Raw genomic sequence first — 25,862 nt, 5'->3', positions numbered from 1 at the left:
ATCTTCTTGGTCGGTGAGAGATGTATATAGGGAGGAGGAGGGAGTGCAGGGTGTATATAAGACAGGGCATTGGATGTAAGAGATCTTCTTGGTCGGTGAGAGATGTATATAGGGAGGAGGAGGGAGTGCAGGGTGTATATAAGACAGGGCATTGGATGTAAGAGATCTTCTTGGTCGGTGAGAGATGTATATAGGGAGGAGGAGGGAGTGCAGGGTGTATATAAGACAGGGCATTGGATGTAAGAGATCTTCTTGGTCGGTGAGAGATGTATATAGGGAGGAGGAGGGATGTGCAGGGTGTATATAAGACAGGGCATTGGATGTAAGAGATCTTCTTGGTCGGTGAGGGATGTATATAGGGAGGAGGAGGGAGTGCAGGGTGTATATAAGACAGGGCATTGGATGTAAGAGATCTTCTTGGTCGGTGAGAGATGTATATAGGGAGGAGGGAGTGTGCAGGGTGTATATAAGACAGGGCATTGGATGTAAGAGATGTTCTTGGTCAGTGAGGGATGTATATAGGGAGGAGGAGGGATGTGCAGGGTGTATATAAGACAGGGCATTGGATGTAAGAGATCTTCTTGGTCGGTGAGAGATGTATATAGGGAGGAGGAGAGTGCAGGGTGTATATAAGACAGGGCATTGGATGTAAGAGATCTTCTTGGTCGGTGAGAGATGTATATAGGGAGGAGGAGGGAGTGCAGGGTGTATATAAGACAGGGCATTGGATGTAAGAGATCTTCTTGGTCGGTGAGAGATGTATATAGGGAGGAGGAGGGAGTGCAGGGTGTATATAAGACAGGGCATTGGATGTAAGAGATCTTCTTGGTCGGTGAGAGATGTATATAGGGAGGAGGAGGGAGTGCAGGGTGTATATAAGACAGGGCATTGGATGTAAGAGATCTTCTTGGTCGGTGAGAGATGTATATAGGGAGGAGGAGAGTGCAGGGTGTATATAAGACAGGGCATTGGATGTAAGAGATCTTCTTGGTCGGTGAGAGATGTATATAGGGAGGAGGAGAGTGCAGGGTGTATATAAGACAGGGCATTGGATGTAAGAGATCTTCTTGGTCGGTGAGAGATGTATATAGGGAGGAGGGAGTGCAGGGTGTATATAAGACAGGGCATTGGATGTAAGAGATCTTCTTGGTCGGTGAGGGATGTATATAGGGAGGAGGGAGTGCAGGGTGTATGTAAGACAGGGCATTGGATGTAAGAGATCTTCTTGGTCGGTGAGAGATGTATATAGGGAGGAGGAGGGAGTGCAGGGTGTATATAAGACAGGGCATTGGATGTAAGAGATCTTCTTGGTCGGTGAGAGATGTATATAGGGAGGAGGGAGTGCAGGGTGTATGTAAGACAGGGCATTGGATGTAAGAGATCTTCTTGGTCGGTGAGAGATGTATATAGGGAGGAGGAGGGAGTGCAGGGTGTATATAAGACAGGGCATTGGATGTAAGAGATCTTCTTGGTCTGTGAGAGATGTATATAGGGAGGAGGAGGGAGTGCAGGGTGTATATAAGACAGGGCATTGGATGTAAGAGATCTTCTTGGTCGGTGAGGATGTATATAGGGAGGAGGAGGGAGTACAGGATGTATATAAGACAGGGCATTGGATGTAAGAGATCTTCTTGGTCGGTGAGAGATGTATATAGGGAGGAGGAGGGAGTGCAGGGAGATTCTTAAATTAGATGAATGAGGGATGAGAGAATGGGATAAAAGATGAGAGCTGAAAGGAAGGATACATCTAGGGTGAGGGGTTGATAGAGGGAAAGGGTTGTGTATATGGATGTGGGGGTGGGGGCAGAAAAAGGGTCGTTTGTGTATCAAAGTTTTAAGTAGGATATAAACTTCAGCTTTACAAAACTTTAATGGTAGCCAAAATATTTACTTTTATGACTTTAGCTTCACCCAACTACAACAATGACTTACAAATGTTTCAGCAAACTGTATTTGAATGAATCAGTAGATAGTATCGAGGTAAAAAGAGGGATGTGAAGTGGAGCACAGGGCAAGCATGAAATATGATAAACTTTAACAAAAAAATTAACAATAACCGGAAATATAATGATGAAACATTCATATGTTTCATTGATTGACTGAGTCATATCTAAAGACAACACGCATGCCCAATTTTAATTGATCATATGGAATCCTATGTCTTTTGTATTACCTTGATATAAACATGTACCAGTATATCTCATTATCATGTTCATTTCAGATGTGTACAACCATAGAGAAGCAGTTAATAGACAGTATTATAGATTTGGGTATTGTTATGGCTGGAGACAATGACTACAAACTAGTACATGGTGAGAATGCTTACTGATAACAAATACAGGGTTGTTTGATAGTATTTATATACCCCACAGTGAATAATGTTACCCATGTCCATTTTATCAAGTTCTCTTAAACTACATTCTTTCCCATCCATATTTCGTGAAGAGTTTCTAATTTCAAAGATACAAATTTCATGGCATCATTGATCAACATTCATAATATTATGTTCATCTCGGATGCAACAACAATTGAACATAATGAAAATGAGACCATAAAGATAATCTGTATGAAAACATTGCCTATATTATAATTGAAATGTACACCTTGTATGCTAATGCTGTTCAGAAATTCTTTTTTTTTCAGGGTTATACAAAAAAGGACTCATCTACCTGGATGTTCCCATAGCAGACGCAGACTGCATTATTGGTAAGATACATCATTCAGTCTGCAATCTATGCATTCTACGAATGTTTCATATCTATTTCTGAGACATAGTTATGTTTACGTAAAAAATGAGAAAATATCAGTTTAAATATAAGTAGAATTTCTTTAAAGCCATCTTTTCTAACCTTTAAACCAAAAAGTGTAAAGCTGATGAAAAATTATGTTATTGTGCGTTTATTTTTCAGTGCCTCCACTCGAAGGCTTTGTGATGAACAGGGTATTGGGGGATTACTTTGAAACTTTACTGTATAAAATATTTGTGTCGATTGATGAGCACACAACTGTAGCAGAAGTAAGTAGTGTAAAGAATACTGGCATATATATCTAAAGCTGTCACAACAGTAAGAATATTTGGAAGTTTTTCCAGCCGTCTATTTCTTTATCAGATTTATATAAACTTGTATCGAATTATAAGACTTGTAATCATCAAATATATTCTTGAGTTTATTTCATTGCACATTAGTGCTTTATTGCTATTAGTATTACAAACACGAATTGTTGTACATGTATGCATTGGTAATTTCCGTTCATGTAAATTTCATGTGAAAATCATGAGAAGCAATATTGACATGTCACATTTGCAATCCTACAATATCAGTAATATGATTCAGAAAGGAGTTTTGATGTTGTTGTGTTTTCAGCTAGCCAATGTCCTTCAAATAGATCTACAGCTAGTCAAGGTAAGGTGTAATACTGTTATTGACCATCTAGATGAAGATTATTACACTTAAAGTTGTCTCATTGTATAATAATTCCTTGAAATTAAATTTGTTGTAAAACTATATAAGGTAGCTAGTGATGGGTCAAATATGTATGGGAACAAAAAATAAATCCCACATGGTTGGTCAAGTTTTCATATTTTAACAGCTGTCAGGAAGAAAAGCCAGACTGTGTGTATTACTTCTGTGATACCCAACCATGTAATCAATTTAATTAAATTGTTTAGAAAAAAACTGTTGTTAAAGTTTGGCCCAGATCAGTATTTTAACAAATTTTGGAGGAATTTCCATTCTACAAGATTTAAAATTTGGTTCTTCGAACTGTCCCACAAGAAAAGCATGAATTTTGGACATGTATATGTATTGTTAAATCTGAATAAATGAAGATGTTTTACTAAATCTGAATAATTGTAGATGTATCGCCGCTAAATCTGAATAATTTGTATATTGCTAAATCTGAATAAATTGTAAGACGTTTGTTTTACATTTATTGTTATGATAGTTTCCATGTATTAGCACTTGTATTGTTATAGAAAGGGATGTTTCATTTTACAGAATGCTGTCTCCATGTATTGTCGCCTTGGTTTTGCCAAGAAAAAGGGTGCTGAGTTTTTTGACTGTGAAAACCTCCATCCATCTTGGAGAGAAATTCAACCTGTAAACAAAAAGTGGGTGTTGAATTCTGTATTGTAACTTCAATCAAAACATTTTCATGGTTTTTACTTCTGTTTGTAAGAAAACTAGAAACTGTAAAATATTGTTATATATACACTTGGAAACAGTGAAGATATTTTAGAATGAACTTGCCTACCTTTTACCTTTAATAAGTATTTGTTTTATAACGTTATGCTAATGTTTTTTAATCTTAATAGTTCAGCTCTAAATAGCGGTGGTTGTCGATGGGCCATTTATCTTAAACAACCAACCACATATTGTTACATGTACATAATAAATACTATGAATCAACGTTTTTGCATTTTATACTTAATTTCATGTTTTTATACCTCTTTTTCACAACAATTTAATGTTGTCAGATATCAATTGTGCAGTTGATTAATGTGTTTTTACAATACGAGAAATTAAGTTACGTGAAAAGATAGGTAGTTTTAAAGTACTGGTAGGATAATAATTATTTTTGAAATGCCTAACTTACGGTGTGTTAGTTTCCTATTTAAATGACTCTGTGTTACAGGTTGACGCCAGACCAGACTATCCTAGACTGGGACAATGCCCTGGCCGAGGCTAACAAAGAGCCGTCCCCACAAGAGGAAGAGGAGACCAAACCTAACTCCAATGTCAACGCCCTGAAGGATGTCATGGGTAAGATATCTTAAGTATCATAATCCTAGGTATGTGTTATAGATAATGTCAGAGTTACTTCCCTTCCTGTTGCATATACCTTCGGATATAGATTAATAACTGATAGTGTTGTTGGATGGGATGGAGAATGCTAAGTTAGGATATCTGTTATTTTTACTATTACATACTTTTGAAACTGTTCAAATTCGAAGTTTTGAACTGTTTTATCAGATTTCCTCTTTTTATAACAAGGACATACATTTTGTGGCTCCTAAAATTTTAGAAATGTTCTTATAGACATGCTGTATGTGTTTTGTAGAGAGTGAGAGTCCAACTGTTGGGAGCTGTAAGAGGATCGCCTTTCTCTTTGACTCCACATTGACAGCCTTTCTTATGATGGGAAACCTTTCACCAGTAAGTTTACGTAATTTGTTGTCATTGTGAAGAATTGTCTCTAATGTAATATTAATATTTCCAAAACATTCAGCTATGTCTAGCACCGATTGTTCAGTAAGTGATAATGTTTAATGTATTATGAAACCAGTGATAAATCAACCTTAGAATAGGCCAATAAGAAGAACTCGAGTAATATTATCTTATTGCAGATTATTTATCAGGCTTTGAAAATTTGTTGGTAAATGCTCTTTTGCCTAATCATTCTTTGAATAATTTGATCATCATAATCATTTTTTGAAATGATAAAACCATTCATGATTTGCTTATCATTTCTATGTCCAAGGGAGGATTGTTTTTGTCATGTGATTTTCAATAAGGCTATGGTATAATGTGAAGTATGTGACATGATTCCTGATTTCAGGGTCTGAAAAGCCACGCAGTGACAATGTTTGAGGTGGGGAAGCTCAGTGACGAGTCTTTGGATAGTTTCCTCACAGAGCTAGAGAAGGTATGTCTACTAGCTTTGACCTTATGTTATAAGTTTGGCTGAGCCAAGGAAAAAAACGTCTACTAGCTTTGACCTTATGTTATAAGTTTGTCTGAGCCAAGGAAATAAACGTCTACTAGCTTTGACCTTATGTTATATAAGTTTGTCTGAGCCAAGGAAATAAACGTCTACTAGCTTTGACCTTATGTTATAAGTTTGTCTGAGCCAAGGAAATAAAATGTCTACTAGCTTTGACCTTATGTTATAAGTTTGTCTGAGCCAAGGAAATAAAATGTCTACTAGCTTTGTATGTTATAAGTTTGTCTGAGCCAAGGAAATAAAGGTCTGCTAGCTTTGTATTTTAAAAATTTGTCTGAGCCAAGGAAATAAAATGTCTACTAGCTTTGACCTTATGTTATAAGTTTGTCTGAGCCAAGGAAATAAAATGTTTACTAGCTTTGACCTTATGTGTATGTTAAAAATTTGTCTGAGCCAAGGAAATAAAGTGTCTGCTAGCTTTGTATGTTATAAGTTTGTCTGAGCCAAGGAAATAAACATTTACTAGCTTTGACCTTATGTTATAAGTTTGTCTGAGCCAAGGAAATAAAATGTCTACTAGCTTTGACCTTATGTTATAAGTTTGTCTGAGCCAAGGAAATAAAAATGTCTACTAGCTTTATATGTTATAAGTTTGTCTGAGCCAAGGAAATAAAATGTCTACTAGCTTTGTATGTTATAAGTTTGTCTGAGCCAAGGAAATAAAATGTCTACTAGCATTGTATGTTATAAGTTTGTCTGAGCCAAGGAAATAAAATGTCTACTAGCTTTGACCTTATGTTATAAGTTTGTCTGAGCCAAGGAAATAAAATGTCTACTAGCTTTGTATGTTATAAGTTTATCTGAGCCAAGGAAATAAAACGTCTACTAGCTTTGTATAAGTTTGTCTGAGCCAAGGAAATAAAAATGTCTACTAGCTTTGACCTTATGTTATAAGTTTGTCTGAGCCAAGGAAATAAAATGTCTACTAGCTTTGTATGTTAAAAGTTTGTCTGAGCCAAGGAAATAAAGGTCTGCTAGCTTTGACCTTATGTTATAATTTGTCTGAGCCAAGGAAATAAAATGTCTACTAGCTTTGTATGTTATAAGTTTATCTGAGCCAAGGAAATAAAAACGTCTACTAGCTTTGTATAAGTTTGTCTGAGCCAAGGAAATAAAAATGTCTACTAGCTTTGACCTTATGTTATAAGTTTGTCTGAGCCAAAGAAATAAAATGTCTACTAGCTTTGACCTTATGTTATAAGTTTGTCTGAGCCAAGGAAATAAAGGTCTGCTAGCTTTGACCTTATGTTATAAGTTTGTCTGAGCCAAAGAAATAAAATGTCTACTAGCTTTGACCTTATGTTATAAGTTTGTCTGAGCCAAGGAAATAAAATGTCTACTAGCTTTGTATGTTATAAGTTTATCTGAGCCAAGGAATTATAAAACGTCTACTAGCTTTGTATAAGTTTGTCTGAGCCAAGGAAATAAAATGTCTACTAGCTTTGACCTTATGTTATAAGTTTGTCTGAGCCAAGGAAATAAAATGTCTACTAGCTTTGTATGTTAAAAGTTTGTCTGAGCCAAGGAAATAAAGGTCTGCTAGCTTTGACCTTATGTTATAAGTTTGTCTGAGCCAAGGAAATTAAAATGTCTACTAGCTTTGACCTTATGTTAAAAGTTTGTCTGAGCCAAGGAAATAAAGGTCTGCTAGCTTTGTATGTTATAAGTTTGTCTGAGCCAAGGAAATAAATGTCTACTAGCTTTGTATGTTATAAGTTTGTCTGAGCCAAGGAAATAAACGTCTACTAGCTTTGACCTTATGTTATAAGTTTGTCTGAGCCAAGGAAATAAAATGTCTACTAGCTTTGACCTTATGTTATAAGTTTGTCTGAGCCAAGGAAATAAACGTTTACTAGCTTTGACCTTATGTTATAAGTTTGTCTGAGCCAAGGAAATAAAATGTCTACTAGCATTGACCTTATGTTATAAGTTTGTCTGAGCAAAGGAAATAAACGTTTACTAGCTTTGACCTTATGTTATAAGTTTGTCTGAGCCAAGGAAATAAAATGTCTACTAGCTTTGACCTTATGTTATAAGTTTGTCTGAGCCAAGGAATAAAATGTCTACTAGCTTTGACCTTATGTTATAAGTTTGTCTGAGCCAAAGAAATAAAATGTCTACTAGCATTGTATGTTATAAGTTTGTCTGAGCCAAGGAGCCAAGGAAATAAAATGTCTACTAGCATTGTATGTTATAAGTTGTCTGAGCCAAGGAAATAAAATGTCTACTAGCTTTGAGAACTTATGTTATAAGTTTGTCTGAGCCAAGGAAATAAAACGTCTACTAGCTTTGACCTTATGTTATAAGTTTGTTTGAGCCAAGGAAATAAAATGTTTTACTAGCTTTGACCTTATGTTATAAGTTTGTCTGAGCCAAGGAAATAAAATGTTTTACTAGCTTTGACCTTATGTTATAAGTTTGTCTGAGCCAAGGAAATAAAATGTTTACTAGCTTTGACCTTATGTGTATGTTAAAAGTTTGTCTGAGCCAAGGAAATAAAGGTCTGCTAGCTTTGTATGTTAAAAGTTTGTCTGAGCCAAGGAAATAAAGGTCTGCTAGCTTTGACCTTATGTTATAAGTTTGTCTGAGCCAAGGAAATAAAATGTCTACTAGCTTTGACCTTATGTTATAAGTTTGTCTGAGCCAAGGAAATAAAATGTTTACTAGCTTTGACCTTATGTGTATGTTAAAAGTTTGTCTGAGCCAAGGAAATAAAGGTCTGCTAGCTTTGTATGTTAAAAGTTTGTCTGAGCCAAGGAAATAAAGGTCTGCTAGCTTTGTATGTTAAAAAGTTTGTCTGAGCCAAGGAAATAAAGGTCTGCTAGCTTTGACCTTATGTTATAAGTTTGTCTGAGCCAAGGAAATAAAATGTTTACTAGCTTTGACCTTATGTGTATGTTAAAAGTTTGTCTGAGCCAAGGAAATAAACATTTACTAGCTTTGTATGTTAAAAGTTTGTCTGAGCCAAGGAAATAAAATGTCTACTAGCTTTGACCTTATGTGTATGTTAAAAGTTTGTCTGAGCCAAGGAAAATAAAGGTCTGCTAGCTTTGTAATGTTATAAGTTTGTCTGAGCCAAGGAAATAAACATTTACTAGCTTTGTATGTTAAAAGTTTGTCTGGGCCAATAGTCCAGGTGCCAAATGGTGATTTTCCACCCAACCTAAAAAAATAGTTCGCATAAAATGTTTTTGCACAGAAATGTTCTTTAACATGTCCTCCATCAGAAACTGGATGATGCCACCGTGGCATCATTGGGAAATTTGAAATATTCAAGATGGCGGACAAGATGGTTGACAAACTGCAACATTGATTTATTTTCATCTGACTGAATTGATATTCATGCTATTAAAATCCCTCAATTCTTTATGAACTTCGAAAAAATTTGGTGTACATGATTTGTCATAACGTACATTGAACAGAATTCTATTATATATTAAGTTACCTCTTGTAGTTATTTGTTATAATTAATAAGTTAATTAACATAATTTTGCATACACAGGTTTATTGTATGATAATATTGGCTTTGTTTTTATTAGTATTTATATGTAGGATTGGTATTTTGTGTGGTTTTCATTTAAGACAAATATTTTACATTCGATGTTTGCGGGGGGTTGTTGTTTGCGTTTTAATTTCTACCTTTGTGCCCATTGCTTGATCATAAAAGGCGACCTTTTTAGGCTTTAACGTCTTTCTTTTTTTTGACGTCACCTCCCTTTGGGCCGCCTCTGAGTTGAACGTTTAGAAATGGCTCTGGAAACTGTTACTTACGAGAGACACGACTTTTTTAGTCTTTACTGTAAACGTAATTATTGTAGCGGTATTGAACCATTGAACTGCGCTATTTTATATCCACGCCGATAAATAATAATTTACAGATATTTCGCCTTGCGCTACAATAAGTATTGTTTACAGAATATACATGTACATTGTTTCTGCTCTTGCATTCAACAGAAAGAGAGTGAGACGACTACTATACATGTAGCCGATGTCAGTATATATGACCGACTGGGATGTTCTCCCAGTGTATTAGGCAACAATGTTTTAGTGAGAATGCATTAAAATGTTTCCACCATTGAAAAAGACACTCTTGATCATATCACAGCCACCAAAGAAGGCATCCCATAAAGCAGCACATGTAGGGTAGACCATTCTTAAAATGACATTTTCTGTAAAATGGGCATGATACGTAACCAACCAACACTTTAAATATTTACAGATTTTCTTCTACCCAAAATGGAATTACCCATTCAGCAGTCATTTTGAAAGATATACATTGTAGTAATAATCTTCATGTGATTTTATTTACATAGCAATATAACTAATCTTATTATAATTATTGGTAAGATGACATGTTCAGTTGTACCTTGGTTAATTTTTACTGCAGGTAGGGTGTTAGTATTGTACCTGCTGCACCTATTTCATGATCGTAATAGGGCGACTAAATGTATGATCGTACATGTATCTTTATCTGCTTCTTAACTGACGTCTGACTCCTAACGACTCCCTTGACAACGCCTCACTTTGGGCTTTCGGTTGAGCATTCGTCCCTATGAAAAAGGTTCTGGGTTTGGTCCCTTGGTTGAGACGCACCAAAGTCTATAAAAGTGGTAGTTTCCGCTCCTGCTTAGTGTTCAGCATACCGGGAGTGGACGACTGGTTCGTCCGTTGTCTGTATGATTTGACTGGGAGGGTTGTATTGCATGTCTTGGTGGCATGCTTCAGTGACACATAACTAAGGGCAAGAGTTCCAAAAGTTCCACTATACAAGAAGACACAAAATAAATATACCAGTCTCGCAAAACACACACCGCCCTTCATAACGCAACACAGCGCATACATGAGAGGCCGTCTCAACATTACCCTGCCTGTTAACAGGACGTTAGTTTAATAATAATAAAAAAACACGACAAACAAACTAGTTTATTATGCAATACATCCTTATCATAAAATGAAAATACACACTTCTTGAAATTGAATTTATTTATAAAAAACAAGAATAACTTTTTATTTAAATATAAACATAGTGTATTGCCTAAATATTTGAAGGTAAAACATGTAAATAACGATGTTTTGTATGATTCAATATGTAAGAAACAGATCAGAATCAAGCAAAAAGTCTACCAAGATATACCATATTGATAGAGAAATTAAGCTGAATCGATCGTTTACTGGACAAACTTGATTAGAAAATTGAAAACTTCCTATTAACAGCTAAAGTCATTTGAGGACGGCTTCTACTATACGATGTGTTGTTTGTGCTCCGAATGCCTTGGGAGGCTGCGGTATATAATTGGTGTTGTGTCTCCTTATATATGTATTAGTGAGGCAAGCCTCGGGTTAGACGTTCATGAATTACCCTTCGTGTTGTGATTTCGTTGTCACACCCCTCTAGGTAGAGAAAGATTATATTAATCACAACCCACCCGGTCACATTAAAATGACAACGGGCAAACAGTCGTCCCCATTCCCTTTGTGCTGACCAGAGACTGCGACATTTTAGAGTAATGTGAGGCTCGGCCAGGGGATGTATTCCCCAAAATGGGCGAGAGTTCAACTCTAACAAAAGTAAGGCAGCGATGTTGGGAAGAAAAAGAAAAGATACCAAAATTTAGTCGCCTTTTACAATAATGAAGAGACAGCAGGTACAATTATTATGCCCTACACATAGAGCAACTGGGCAAACTTTCAAGACAGATATTCAATAATTATTTAATATATAGAATGGATACCTTTGTTGCGAAACCAGTTTGAATATAATTGAGCTGTGCACAAATATGTTATGGGACGATAAAACATTGAAGCATCAAAATGTCACTAAAGCATATGATTCAGTACTTCGACGAAACCGTTTCTTTACCCATTTTAATGTTATTATAATTGTACCGTCTGCTTCTATTGCATATCTTAAAATGCCACAAAATTTAGGATATTTTCTTTCACATCTTCCTAACTGCTTTTCTTCTTCTTTACGTCTCTCTTGACATCACCTCACTTTGCGCAGTTGAGCGCTCGCCCTTGTGGGGAAGCTCTGGCTACTATTCCTTAACCCAGGATAAAAAGAAAAGATATCCTAAATTTAGTCGCTTTTTACGATCATGCACAGGTACACTTCTGATGTTCTACCTGCAGGACATTCGTAAACAGTTTTGTGTGATGTAGTAAATATTGTTCCCGGAATGATCGCCCTTAAATATGATATTCCGTTTAACGTTACGCAATACAAGTAATATTGTTCATTTTTCGACAAAATTAATGACGTAAAATAACTGATTCCGAAAATTAGTTTTTATCGGATTTTATTTTTAGGTCATCTGACCAAAGGTCAGGATGACCTATTGTCATCGTGTTTCGTCCGTCGTCGTGCGCCGTCCGCCGTGCGCCGTGCGCCGTGCGCCGTCCGCCGTCCGCCGTCCGCCGTGCGTCGTGCGTAAGACTATTTATACAAAAGCCTACTCCTCCTTAACTCTTGGGCGGATTACATCCATATTTGGTGTGAAACATCATTGGGGAAGGACAATCATATTTTATATAAATGAACTTGGTCCGACCTCTAGGGGCTGAGGGGTGGGGCCCCAAAAGGGCAAATTTTCTTATTTTAAGCTTTAAAATCCTACTCCTCCTTCATCCTTGGGTTGATTTCATCCATATTTGGTGTGAAACATCATTAGGGAAGGACAGTCATATTTTATATAAATGAGTCTGGTCCGACCCCTAGGGGCTGAGGGGTGGGGCCCCAAAAGGGCAAATTGTCTTAATTTTAGCTTTAAAATCCTACTCCTCCTTCATCCTTGGGTTGATTTCATCCATATTTGGTGTGAAACATCATTAGGGAAGGTCAGTCATATTTTATATAAATGAGTTTGGTCCGACCCCTAGGGGCTGAGGGGTGGGGCCCCAAAAGGGCAAATTTTCTTAATTTTAGCTTTAAAATCCTACTCCTCCTTTATCCTTGGATGAATTTCATCCATATTTGGTGTGAAATATCATTGGGGAAGGACAATCATATTTTATATAAATGAGCTTGGTCCGACCCCTAGGGGCTGAGGGGCGGGGCCCCAAAAGGGCAAATTTTCTTATTTTAAGCTTTAAAATCCTACTCCTCCTTCATCCTTGGGTTGATTTCATTCATATTTGGTGTGAAACATCATTGGGGAGGACAATCATATTTTATATAAATGAGCCTGGTCCGTCCCCTAGGGGCTGAGGGGTGGGGCCCCAAAAAGGTTATTTTTAGCTTTAAAATACTACTCCTTATCCTTGGATGGATTTCATCTATATTTGCTATAAAAACATCATTGGGGAAGGACAATCATATTTTTTATAAATGAGCCTGGTCCGACCTCTAGGGGCTGAGGGGTGGGGCCCCAAAAGGGCAAATTTTCTTATTTTAAGCTTTAAAATCCTACTCCTCCTTCATCCTTGGGTTGATTTCATCCATATTTGGTGTGAAACATCATTAGGGAAGGACAGTCATATTTTATATAAATGAGTCTGGTCCGACCCCTAGGGGCTGAGGGGTGGGGCCCCAAAAGGGCAAATTGTCTTAATTTTAGCTTTAAAATCCTACTCCTCCTTCATCCTTGGGTTGATTTCATCCATATTTGGTGTGAAACATCATTAGGGAAGGACAGTCATATTTTATATAAATGAGCTTGGTCCGACCCCTAGGGGCTGAGGGGTGGGGCCCCAAAAGGGCAAATTTTCTTAATTTTAGCTTTAAAATCCTACTCCTCCTTTATCCTTGGATGAATTTCATCCATATTTGGTGTGAAATATCATTGGGGAAGGACAATCATATTTTATATAAATGAGCTTGGTCCGACCCCTAGGGGCTGAGGGGCGGGGCCCCAAAAGGGCAAATTTTCTTAATTTTAGCTTTAAAATCCTACTTCTCCTTCATCCTTGGGTGAATTTCATCCATATTTAATGTGAAACATCATTGGGGATGGACAATCATATTTTAAATAAATGAGTCTGGTCCGATCCCTAGGGGCTGAGGGGTGAAACCCCAAAAGGGCAAATTTTCTTAATTTTAGCTGGCCCACTTCCTGTTTTAGGTTTCGGTCTCCGATCTCAATGAAAATTGGTCTATAGGGGTTTTAATTGATGCCGAACAATATGTAAACATTTTCGTAAAGATTTTGGTATTCCAAGATGGCCGCTGGCCCACTTCCTTTTTTCAGGTTTCAGTCTCCGATCTCAATGAAAATGGTCTATAGGGGTTTTAATTGATACCGAACAACATGCAAACATTTTCGTAAAGATTTTGGTATTCCAAGATGGCCCCTGGCCCACTTCCTGTTTTAATGTTTCAGTCTCCAATCTCAATGAAAATTGGTCTATAGGGGTTTTATTTGATTCGGAAGGAAGAACTTTAGGTAAGGACAATCATATTTTAGAAAGGACCGCGGAGCTAAGACCCATGGGGATAGTACGGCGGAGGTCCAAAATGGGAGCTTTGTTGATATTTGGCTTTAAAATCTGACTCCTCCATATATTAATCCTTGAATGTGTTACAACCATATATGGATGAAGAGCTAAGTTTGTTCAACAATTGACAATTACCTATTTCAGAAACTTACATATTCAACTAAGGAGTTCCTTGTATTGTTTATATTAATCGTTAACCAATACTTTATACTGTGACTTTGTTGTTTTGTGCCATGAGTCAGATGACCGTTAAGGCCCATGGGCCTCTTGTCTATCAAAGAACATGTATCTGTCTTGCAAAATTAAGAAAGAAAACTTATCTTTTGCAATTACGTTACAGTTAAACTCTAATTTATTTTATCAATACCGTTTTTGAGAGCGTTCATGGCGGCCATCTTGAATATTTTCAATTCCCCAAAGATGCCGAGGTGGCATCATTCCGATTGTGATTAAGCACATCCTACTGCAACATAATCAGCAAAAACATTTTATGCGAACTATATTTTTGGGTTTTCTGGTTGGCACCTGGACTACAAGGAAATAAAGGTCTGCTAGCTTTGTTATGTTATAAGTTTGTCTGAGCCAAGGAAATAAAGGTCTGCTAGCTTTGTATGTTATAAGTTTGTCTGAGCCAAGGAAATAAAATGTCTACTAGCTTTGACCTTATGTTATAAGTTTGTCTGAGCCAAGGAAATAAAATGTCTACTAGCTTTGTATGTTATAAGTTTGTCTGAGCCAAGGAAATAAAATGTCTACTAGCTTTGTATGTTATAAGTTTGTCTGAGCCAAGGAAATAAACGTCTACTAGCTTTGAACATATGTTAAAAGTTTGTCTGAGCCAAAGAAATAAACGTCTACTAGCTTTGTATGTTATAAGTTTGTCTGAGCCAAGGAAATAAAATGTCTACTAGCTTTGACCTTATGTTATAAGTTTGTCTGAGCCAAGGAAATAAAATGTCTACTAGCTTTGTATGTTATAAGTTTGTCTGAGCCAAGGAAATAAAATGTCTACTAGCTTTGTATGTTATAAGTTTGTCTGAATAAGTTTTTTGTCTGAGCCAAGGAAATAAAATGTCTACTAGCTTTGACCTTATGTTATAAGTTTGTCTGAGCCAAGGAAATAAACGTCTACTAGCTTTGACCTTATGTTATAAGTTTGTCTGAGCCAAGGAAATAAATGTCTACTAGCTTTGACCTTATGTTATAAGTTTGTCTGAGCCAAGGAAATAAAATGTCTACTAGCTTTGACCTTATGTTATAAGTTTGTCTGAGCCAAGGAAATAAAATGTCTACTAGCTTTGACCTTATGTTATAAGTTTGTCTGAGCCAAGGAAATAAAATGTCTACTAGCTTTGTATGTTATAAGTTTGTCTGAGCCAAGGAAATAAAATGTCTACTAGCTTTGTATGTTATAAGTTTGTCTGAGCCAAGGAAATAAAATGTCTACTAGCTTTGTATGTTATAAGTTTGTCTGAGCCAAGGAAATAAAATGTCTACTAGCTTTGACTTTCTGTTTTAGGTTGGTTCTGAGGCTGAGGGGGAGGCTAGGAGGTACTTTGTACATGCCTTGACTTTGAGGGACACACTGAAGTTTCTGAGGTACAACAAAGATTTAACATTTGAGAATGACACCAAAAATGGGTTAGCTGTTGATCTGATCCGTTGTGAAAGCCTGCTGGGTCTTGACGCTGCCACTAGAGCTAGAGTTCTCAACAGAAACTATGAGTAAGTTTATAACATCACAACATTTTCACAGATTATTTTTGTTTTAATTCCAAATTTGGTGGAGTATTTTTATCAAGTTATGAATTATTACTGTATAACTTGTTTAGAGATTTGATTTCTGTGGCAAACATAGTCATTATTGTAACGTGCTGAGGGCGGGCCCGTACAAATGGAACGATTACCCATCCAAGAATGGGCGTGCATGCTCATTATTGCTTAACTGATACTCAATCTCACAGCCATAAAAGTTAGCTGATGGACTATATATGCAGCTGAAATGCCCATATTTATGTATCCTCACATTATTTCTAAAATGAAATCATGAAAATATCCCAGAGAAAAACACTGACAATATGGTATTTCACAAATATAACCATGTATTCAATACAGTCGATATATATGTGTAATATATGACTCTAGTTGATATAAAACAAATTCTTTTTACAGATTGTTGAACAAATTGTTTTTACAGATTGTTGGTTTCTATGGCACCCTTGAGTTATGAAATCAAGCCAGTGAGTAGTTGTACACCACAACATATAGGACCAGCAGTCCCAGAGGTAAGTGGTATCGATAAGAACTGCTGATAGATACACTGTTTATTAAGTTTACTGATATATGAAGGAAAGAATAAAAATTTCAGAGCCCCGAGTTGCATTTGTTTAGCTTGTTTGTGTTTAAAGAAGCTAATCAAAAATGAAACAATAGTTTAACTTCATTAATTTTATCTATCATACAAATGTATCGAAAACATAGAAATTTGCACCTGCCTTTTTGTCAATGAAAGTGGTTGCATTTTTTGTTTATATAAAAAAGAACAGCCTCACTCATTAGATCTGGATTATTTTTTCACTGTATATGTTGTTTATCATATTATTATTATAGTTATGTGCTATTTCTACAGGTAAATTCTGTATGGTTCAAGTTGTTCCTGTATAGTTTAACAAAGTGTGGACCTCCGTCATTACTTCTAGTCAAAGGAACAAAACTCCGTAAACTACCTTCAATATTCCATGTAAGTTTATTTAACTTATTGATTCTCATTTTTGGTTAGGGATGTTCCAGCAAAACATATATGGCACTCAGGAAAGGTACTTAAAAAAATAGTATGTGTCATGGTGGGTTCAAAATAAAATCACTTTTGTGCCAGGGTGGCGTTTCAATAAAATCGCTTATGTAGGTGTGTCTATCTGAAGCATTTGTAACTTTTTGAAACAAAATGCAAAATTTGTGTTTTATAATGCTGTCAGTCATCCTGACTGCAAAATAACTGTTGAAAACATGTGAATTTCTGACAATATTAATGCATTGTTCATCTTCAACAAATAAAAACCAAAACAATTATTTTATTTTCTGAGTGTTTTGATATAATAATGACAAAATATTCATCTAAAACATATTATATTCAATCAAACTTGACAATGGTACAGAGAAACAATGGATTAGTTTTGGCAAAATACTGTTGTCATCATGATCAACAGATCTTTATCTAAATTCACTGATATTAAGTCGAGGAAAGAATGGCAGTTCACAAGCTTAAGTGTGTATGTTCAGATGTCTACGTTTGTATTACGCTTGTGTAACACTTCAGCATCTTTAGTAGATTTTCCACTGGTTCTAGGAAGATTGTACCTTTGTACAAATTTAGTGATGGATGCAGCACATCAAACAATAGTTCACTGCACCATATACAATACTTTTTTTTCTAGGACTCTTCAGTGATGCTAGAAATCATAATATGTAAACCAAAAAAGATGGGCTTCTATGCCATGGTGTCGTTCACAAAAAATAGGTATGGGGGGCGGGGGGTTCAACAAAATTGAAAATCGCTTCTATAGGTGGGTCTCATTTCAAAGTGCCTTCCTCCCCCCTACCTTAAATGTTTTGCTGGAACAGCCCTTATTCTATTTATATCATAGGGAAAGTTATATAAAGACCCAGTTGATTACTTCAAAGATCTGGACACTTCTGTTATAAATAAGTTTTCTTAACGTTTGGAGTTGAGCATTTAAGTTTTGTTATTTTCTTGACATCTTTTTTGGATTCTCCACTTAATCTATCATGCCCTGGACTTGAGGTTTTGTTTTTGGAAAGTTACTCAATGAATTACATAGATATACCATAAACATATATATTTTAGCTGTAATAATATTCAATGGCAGCCCTCATCAAAGTTTTCAGTTTGTATTATGAAAGAACTACAAAAAAACATAATTTGTAACCACAGAAAAAATATGATTTTGTGTTTTAACGATGTTTTGTATATTTGTAGGAGTATGATAGGTTGTTAGTTACAACCTGGGGACACGACCCTGCTGTGATAGCCACATCCAACATTTTATTGACACTCAACGATGCTCTAAGTCACTCCGCTGTTTTTGTTCAGGTAAGCCTTGAACCATTACTATCAATTTAGTTTTGTTTCTGTGAAATCGATTTTGAAATTATTTCATGAAGATATTAAAGATGTAGCACTTACCAAAGATTTTGTTTGATAAAATACTGGGAATATTTATATATATATTTGAAATTATTAAAATACTTGTAGATTTTGTAGTTTTGTGTTGTCAATTTATATTTCTTGTTGTAAATTTTGTATTCATTCATTCATTCATTCATTCATTCATTCATTCATTCATTGTTGTAGGCCCATGGTTGGCAGTCAGAGGGAAAAACAGTCAACATATCTTTTCCAATTGACAAGACTAAGCTTGGTACAGTATAAATATTTAATTTTAGCAATTTGGAAAAAATATATCACTTACGGTAATATAAATGTCTTTGACCATCTTATATTAACCAACGCAAATATTGAAATGTATGAAGAAAATTGCTTGGACAGTGAGAAAATGTTTGAAAGATGATTAATTAATCATGATTTTGCCTGTGTAATCACATCTGTAGAAATAAAGATGGATGTTTGGTTTTTACTGATTTATATTTTCAATTACAGAACAATCATTCTCCAAGCAGAATTACGAAAGTCATTCGAGCATTAAAAGTTTATGTGAACATTTGGACCTAGTGCACACATGTGGCTATATCACACTCCTCAACACGGGATTGTTATCACGGACAGTGTTCCAGGAGGATCCCGATGAGGAAGATTATTTTGAGGAGGCGAGCGATGGCATTATCTTCAACACTCATCAGTCAGACACCGAGTCTGACCAGCCATTGAACGGCGTGACAAATAAAACCTCGGCCGACATGCTGGCCTCCGAGATTGATATGTTAGACTCTGAAATGTTTGGTGCTACTGGGACGGAAGACAATAATACTGTCAAAAAACTGAAAGAAAACATGACCTTAGACCTTGAACTTGACCGTGAGCGTGATGGCTGTAGGTCAAAGTCATTAGAGGACACAAAGGAAGAACATTGGGTTATACTGGAATGTTATTTTGGTATTCCATTGTTCAGTTCCAGTCTCAATAAGGATGTGTGTTCAAAAGTCATTTCTGAAGGACTCTTTTCCAAGAAAAGGTAAATACAACTACTTTTCAACTGAGGGCTTATATATGAACAAATTAATACATGCCATGTTTGTAAGGAAACAAAAAAAAAGATTTGCCATTTAATTTTCCAGTTTGGTCAATGTTAATATGTTAAATGAAACAGGTACAATATATAAGGGCTGATGATCAATGAACCACTTGTTTGGAGATGAATGTTTGTTATTGCAGTTTATTGCAAATATTGTGTGTTGAATTGCAGTGTATTATTTTCATGCAGTCCAATTTTGATCCAATATTGATTTTTCAGCCTCCAGGAACTGCTACATTCCAGTAGGAAAGTGTCTCTTAGGCTATTAAACTTTGTTTCCCAGTACCAAGTAAGTCACTTTAATATAATTTTATGTATTTTGATAAGTTGAAAGATGTACTTATTCTAGATCAGAACAAATTTTTCAGCAGATTTTTCATGTTTTTGGTATGCAGTGTTATCTGCATTGTTGATGAAGATGTTTGTTTTTGGGAAAACATTGTGTCTGCTCTCAAGCCTGTTTTACATTCAATTAGCAAGAGTAGATTACTCTGTAGTACAGAATGAGATATCCAAATGTTGTGAGTGAAAGGAGTTAGGTCCCTTGATAATTAACTCGACAATAACTTGATGTGGGGTAGGATAATTTTTGGCAAAAATTGACCTAATTGAAAGTTTACAATATTTATAGTAATGTATTAAATGTTCAGAATATTTTGTAATCTGACTTATCCTCGCAAACTACAGGATATAAATCACAGTTCAGAGATTTATATTGATGTTTGCTTTTATTTACAAGGACAATTCACGTATAGGTGACACAAGCCAGGACCCTACTACAGAAAAAGAAGAAACAACACCTCTACCAACTGTTAATCTCCTGTTCCACAACAAAACACTTGAACCATGGATAGGCTGACCCCTTATAGAGTAATATCAGAGGCTGCTTTTAGAATGTTTGAATGCAATGAATTTGTCTGTAGTCCAGTAATATGTTCTGTTGTCATTGGTCACCTCACTGTATTCATAGAGTCAGCTCCTTGTGTGCTACGCAGATAATTCTACAAAAATATCAAAACCACGAGGGAGTCAAGGACATTTGCTTCTAGTTGATTTGTTCTTGATTTGTATTCAGTATATATGTGATAGTGTTTGTATTATGGTTTTATTGACAAACAATTATTGTGTTAAATTGTTTGTTATTTGATCTGTTTCCATTACCATAGCTTTAGGCTGTCCTAGCTTTAGACTGTCCAGCTTTAAGATGTCAGCTATTTAAAACTGAAAGGCAGAGTATTGAAGGAATAAACATTTTTTCTTCCCTTTTATGCATCAGTATTTTTGAAGTTGTGATAATTAATCTACAATTTAACAATCATACTTGCACAAAACAATGATATCTTTGTACTTAGGCAAAATATCTTCAGGTCAATTGAGGTCATTTTCAGAAGTCATGTAAATATTTTTAGCTCAGATTTACTTAAAAAGAGTTCTTTTTGACTTGGAATTGACTTTGATTTGAAGTTATTTTCTGGTGAATTTTCAGATCAAAGGTCAAATTGACCAGAAGATATTTTGTCTGTGTATAGTTTTTCATATGCTGTGTCGAAATTTGTCATTCTCATGTATATGGCATTACATTTAGAATGAAAAATAATTATTTTGTAGGCTTTCAAATTTGTCTAGTTATACATCGTATTACATCGTATAACAAGTGGATAAAAGCCCTGGTTTCACATTTCTAATCTATTTCCATCAAATCTAGATTTGATCTATTTAAACTAAATTAACTAAAAATAGGGCATTCACATAAACTTAATACATTAAACAAATAGGGCATTCACAGTAATCCTGTGTATTTGACAGCTGTATGCCTTTTGTGTAATGGTACATATGTGTGACTGAGAACTGCTTTACTTGCACTTACTATGTCAGACGTCAGTTAACATTCTTGTTATCAGCTAGATAAGGTAGGCCCTGGGATTACTTAATCATTAGAAGGTGCAATATAATAAAGATGTCAGTATATCAATGTGCTGCCACATTGTCTATCTATGGGGGACCCATCCCTGATCTATGGTGCAGAGGTGTCACATGTTGTATTGTTTGTCAATGTGCTATACATGTTTCACATTTTATGATTTGTCATCATTTGTATTTCCTGAACTGTGATACTCATTCCTGTTAATGTTTAGTGCTTCTGAAGTTAAATATAAACTGTTATGTGCTTTACTTATTTATATATGTTTTACAGTTTGTATATGATTATTATGTATATAGGTTTTAACTGTTTCATGAACTGTAAACTATCTCTTGTTGCAATTTTCCTTAGGTGTAAATGAAATCAATATTCTTATTATAAACTTAAGGTCGATGTACCTATTTTATCAGTATGCACCAACATAATTATGAGTCCTTCAAAACGTACACATTGACAATTCATTGTGAGTGTTTTATAATCAATTTCAATAGAGATAGTGCACAGTGGAAAGTAAACATACCTAACAGAAAAACTCACTCTAGATAAATAATGTAGCTTAATCAAGGTGTAGATTAGAATGAATTGAATGCAAGTTTATACAAAGTTTTAAATTATTTTGCCAAAAATGTTTACATAATATCAACATTTCTATACGGATGAAAAGCAAATTGCATTTATTAATTAACTGTTAAACTGTTAACTTAAATGTCAAGTATGATGGATACCAGAACTGAGAATGAAATCAAAAGACTGGACCATATTGAATAGTTACGGAGTATGTGAAGTGCCTACTGTGTACAAGGTGTGTACTACTAAAAACCAGATCAGGTTGTGTTAGCCGATAGAGAATTGCTCTTTATAATCAGTCTTAACTATAGGTTGTTTGTAGGGATACCTGACTACCATAAAAATTTGTGTAATACACACTGTATACACAACAGTATAATTGTTACAGGATGAAAATGCATGAAAAAGTATTGTGTTGGAATCAAAACATTGAAGAATATGTACAAGTTTTTAACATTTTCAGTCTTTAAAAGTAGAAGTGTCTCAGTAAATAATGCTGATCCAAGATAAAAAAACACAAACAAAAAGTCACAAGAAAGAAGAGTGTATCAATATTTAGTTATAGAAGATGAACTTAAGGGGCTTGTATTATACTATCAATGATAGATTTTACAAACACAACTTTATCAGAACTTTGGTTCACTGATTGAACCTTATAAAAGTTGGAAGTATGTACATGTAATGTCCTTTATTGAGCTTGATTAATTATCATTTTCTGGCATATGTTTGAAGCATGTACTTTAAATTTACATTTAAAATCTAAAGTAAACAGCTTTTCAGATATTTGTAGATATCATGTTATTGAATCATATATTTGTACCAGTATAGAGCTATGCCTACAGGACCACTGTCACACAAACCTATGTGATCTTTTTGTATAGTGGATACCTTCTGCATGTGTTATTATAGTGGGTAATCGACGTGTATACATGCTGTATATGAAAACATTACCATTAAAGTGCGAGGCTGGGATTTTTTTTTTTTCATAAATCTTTGTATAACTTCTACAAAATTATGTTCTTTGTTTTAACTTCTACAAAATTATGTTATTTAGTAAAAACAATGTTTATTACCCTCTTGCTATCATTCCCTTCCACAGAATATTATCCTCTTATTTCATATTACAATATTTTATTTAAACAAAATAAGATATTTTTTCTGTTTTCTCTGAAATCAAATTTACGGTCAAGTTATTGGGTGGCTGATATTTTATAATTCACAAAACCTTCTCATGCTTTTCACGTAGCTCTTTGAAAAAACAATTTTAAAACAGGCTTCATATATTTAGATCTAATAGACAAGACGTGATAATAGCCATTTTGTGTAAAATTGTACTCTCCATGTCAGGTGCTTTAGTTAGCTATAGACTTTTGCCATGTTAAAACGAAATGCAATATATTCTCTAAATTAATTGTCAGTATAAGGCTTTTCTTATTTAATGTTAAAGATATTCATATTCTGAAGCTTCTATGTAATTGATGGTGTAAATTCTATCCATGGTAACTGCCTGCTTGAGATTATAATATTGTGCCCGTTGCTATTCATGATGTTACCAATGTGATGTCAACATATAGGGCTATAGGATTGAGGCTACTACTTCTTTCTTTCAGATCTTGCATGCCATAAAAATGGCAATGCAAAACAAAATCAAACCAAATAAAACAAATTGTACAGGGACAATATACAGCATGTATTCTTTATCTTAGATTACTGTAATGAATTAAGATATAATTTACATTATTGGTTCATAAAATTTTGTTTTAGAATAATGAATTAAGATATTATTTACAGAGTATATTCTCAGAATGTTATCTTAGACTAATGAATAAAGATATGATACACAGTATATATTCTCTAATTTTATCTTAGACTAATGAATTAAGATATTGCTTTACAGATTAATCTGTAAACTTTGGATAATGACTTGTTGTAATGCTATATTTAATAAGAAGAGTGTCAGACTGTCCATTTGCTATAACATTAAATCTGTAGAATTAACTGAATTATTAATTCTGATATTTATTGTTCTATAGTGGGACTGTTACTGTCACAAACAGCATGTCATTATGCTGAATCAAGTCCCAGCTTTTACTGTACACACACTGTTACTGAACTACATGTTATTTATACTTGTGTAGATATAATAAGTTTGTATATAATGTATCCACATTTGAAATATTTCTCTGTACACATGAAATGGGTTAAAGTTAAAAACTTGTTGGTTTTGTTACAGGCAAAATTATCTGGTACCCAAATTTTTGCTGACCTGCTATTTATGTGTGTAGTTTTTGTTACAGGCAAAATTGTCTGGTAACTAAATTTTAGTTGACCAGCTATTTATGTTTACATTGATAAAAATGTTGTTAAAGTTCTGTAGTACAGGCATCTTAAGTATGACTGCACTGGTCCTTGAACTCTTTTACGTTAATCCTTCAAAAGTTTCCAGGATTCCATAACAGCTAGGGACCAAGAATAGCAAAGTTGTTAAGCTGTTTGACATTTCTTATACACTTCCTCATCTGGGGTATTGGGGAAATGACCCTATATAGGGGATCTTTTCTTTCTCTTCCAGGAAAACAAGTGTGTTCCTAATAAAAAATCCTGATAAATGGTCGTAGCTCTCAGCTAATTATAGGTAATAAAAGAATTAAACCAAACAACATTTCATAATTGCTTTCCTTCAAAACAGATTCTATCGCATGTTTACATACATTTCTAATAGAACTTTTGATACATGTGTTTGTATAAATGCAGGTTAAGGAGAAAAGGAAAGGGGGCCAACTCTGATTTCCATTAGGTTTTTTCATTCAAAGTGAAACAAGACTTATAAAAGTTATATATATATTTGTCATGCTAATGTGGATCAACTATTTAATTAATTTAAAATAAAATGGGTAAAAGGTAGGAGGAAATGTACTTATACAAATAAAATAATTCTAGTTTTTATCACAATTCTTAACCTATTGTACATAGATACAAATGTAACGAGAGTTGTTCAAAACTGAAAATAAAAAATACAGAAACGGATATGAAATGGGTTTTCTTTTCTCTGTTTGAAATCTCATTGTATCAACAACAGATTAAATGTGTGGCCCGTGTAGATCAAAGAAGGGGCCGTGGTGATTAGTTGTTAAAGTGCTGTAAGATATTTTTGGAAACTGCAGCTGTTAAAGGACATGTATCCACGGAATTTCATGTGAAAAATCCATCAAATTTGTGGGTTTTTTCCAGAAAAACGAAAAAAAATAATATGAAATTGAAATTGTTGAAATTAAAAAAATTTCACTTGTCTTTTTAAATAAATGTCATAATAGTTTTCTTATCTCATTAGGAATACTTGTGATTGTAGTTGATTGTTTTTCAGTTTAGACTAGGAGTGGTGTACAGCTTCTAAAATCTGCACGCGTTTAATATAGTCATAAAATATCTTTAAATATGCTCCGGTATTAAAAGTAAAAACTTTCCTAACCCTGATTTACATATTTTACTATATCTCACTTCATACGGCCGATTGATATACAAAGAGGAATCGGTCGGTCGTTTTCCTCCTATCATGACCTAGGCTGAGCACAGCTCTTGTCTTAGATAAAAATGATAAAGACATCGTATTCATACACACTTCACAGCCAATTTTAGCTCGCCTATTCAAAGAATAGGGGGAGCTAATGTTGTCACCCCGGCGTCGGCGTCGGCGTCAGCGTTGGCGTCCCATTTCACTTTAAAGTTTTTGAGCAAGTTTCTGTTTCGTCAATCAATTTGTTTAAGCTTAAGTCATCATAAATGTTTATGATTTTATTTTCCTAATGTGTATGGATACTGAACGTGATAATATACAACCAATTTGGGGCCCTTTAGGTTTTTTTAGTCTGTTAATTTGTCTTATTTCGATGTTTAAAAATAGTAAATACTTGAACATCAACTTCTTCCGAATAGGCGAGCTTTGCTGT

At 34.8% G+C, this 25,862-nt stretch overlaps 1 protein-coding gene across 1 annotated transcript in view; it reads left to right on the top strand.

Annotated features, from left to right (window-relative positions):
• The window catches only part of LOC138325831 (protein FAM91A1-like), a 31,424-nt gene extending 8,527 nt beyond the window's left edge, over positions 1–22,897 (top strand). Inside the window, exons 5-20 of the mRNA XM_069271769.1 lie at positions 2,222–2,312; positions 2,644–2,706; positions 2,910–3,016; positions 3,366–3,404; positions 3,999–4,111; positions 4,636–4,763; positions 5,062–5,156; positions 5,560–5,646; positions 15,677–15,882; positions 16,355–16,442; positions 16,787–16,897; positions 18,155–18,268; positions 18,530–18,596; positions 18,836–19,367; positions 19,647–19,716; positions 20,167–22,897. Of these exons, the coding sequence (XP_069127870.1) occupies positions 2,222–2,312; positions 2,644–2,706; positions 2,910–3,016; positions 3,366–3,404; positions 3,999–4,111; positions 4,636–4,763; positions 5,062–5,156; positions 5,560–5,646; positions 15,677–15,882; positions 16,355–16,442; positions 16,787–16,897; positions 18,155–18,268; positions 18,530–18,596; positions 18,836–19,367; positions 19,647–19,716; positions 20,167–20,286 (2,031 nt within the window). The 3' untranslated portion in view covers positions 20,287–22,897. The remainder of the gene's footprint in view (positions 1–2,221; positions 2,313–2,643; positions 2,707–2,909; positions 3,017–3,365; positions 3,405–3,998; positions 4,112–4,635; positions 4,764–5,061; positions 5,157–5,559; positions 5,647–15,676; positions 15,883–16,354; positions 16,443–16,786; positions 16,898–18,154; positions 18,269–18,529; positions 18,597–18,835; positions 19,368–19,646; positions 19,717–20,166) is intronic.
• Positions 22,898–25,862: the final 2,965 nt, after the last annotated feature.

The sequence above is a fragment of the Argopecten irradians genome, chromosome 6 (assembly GCF_041381155.1).
Source record: "Argopecten irradians isolate NY chromosome 6, Ai_NY, whole genome shotgun sequence".
NCBI lineage: Eukaryota > Metazoa > Mollusca > Bivalvia > Pectinida > Pectinidae > Argopecten > Argopecten irradians.
This window is presented reverse-complemented; position numbering and strand designations above follow the sequence as displayed.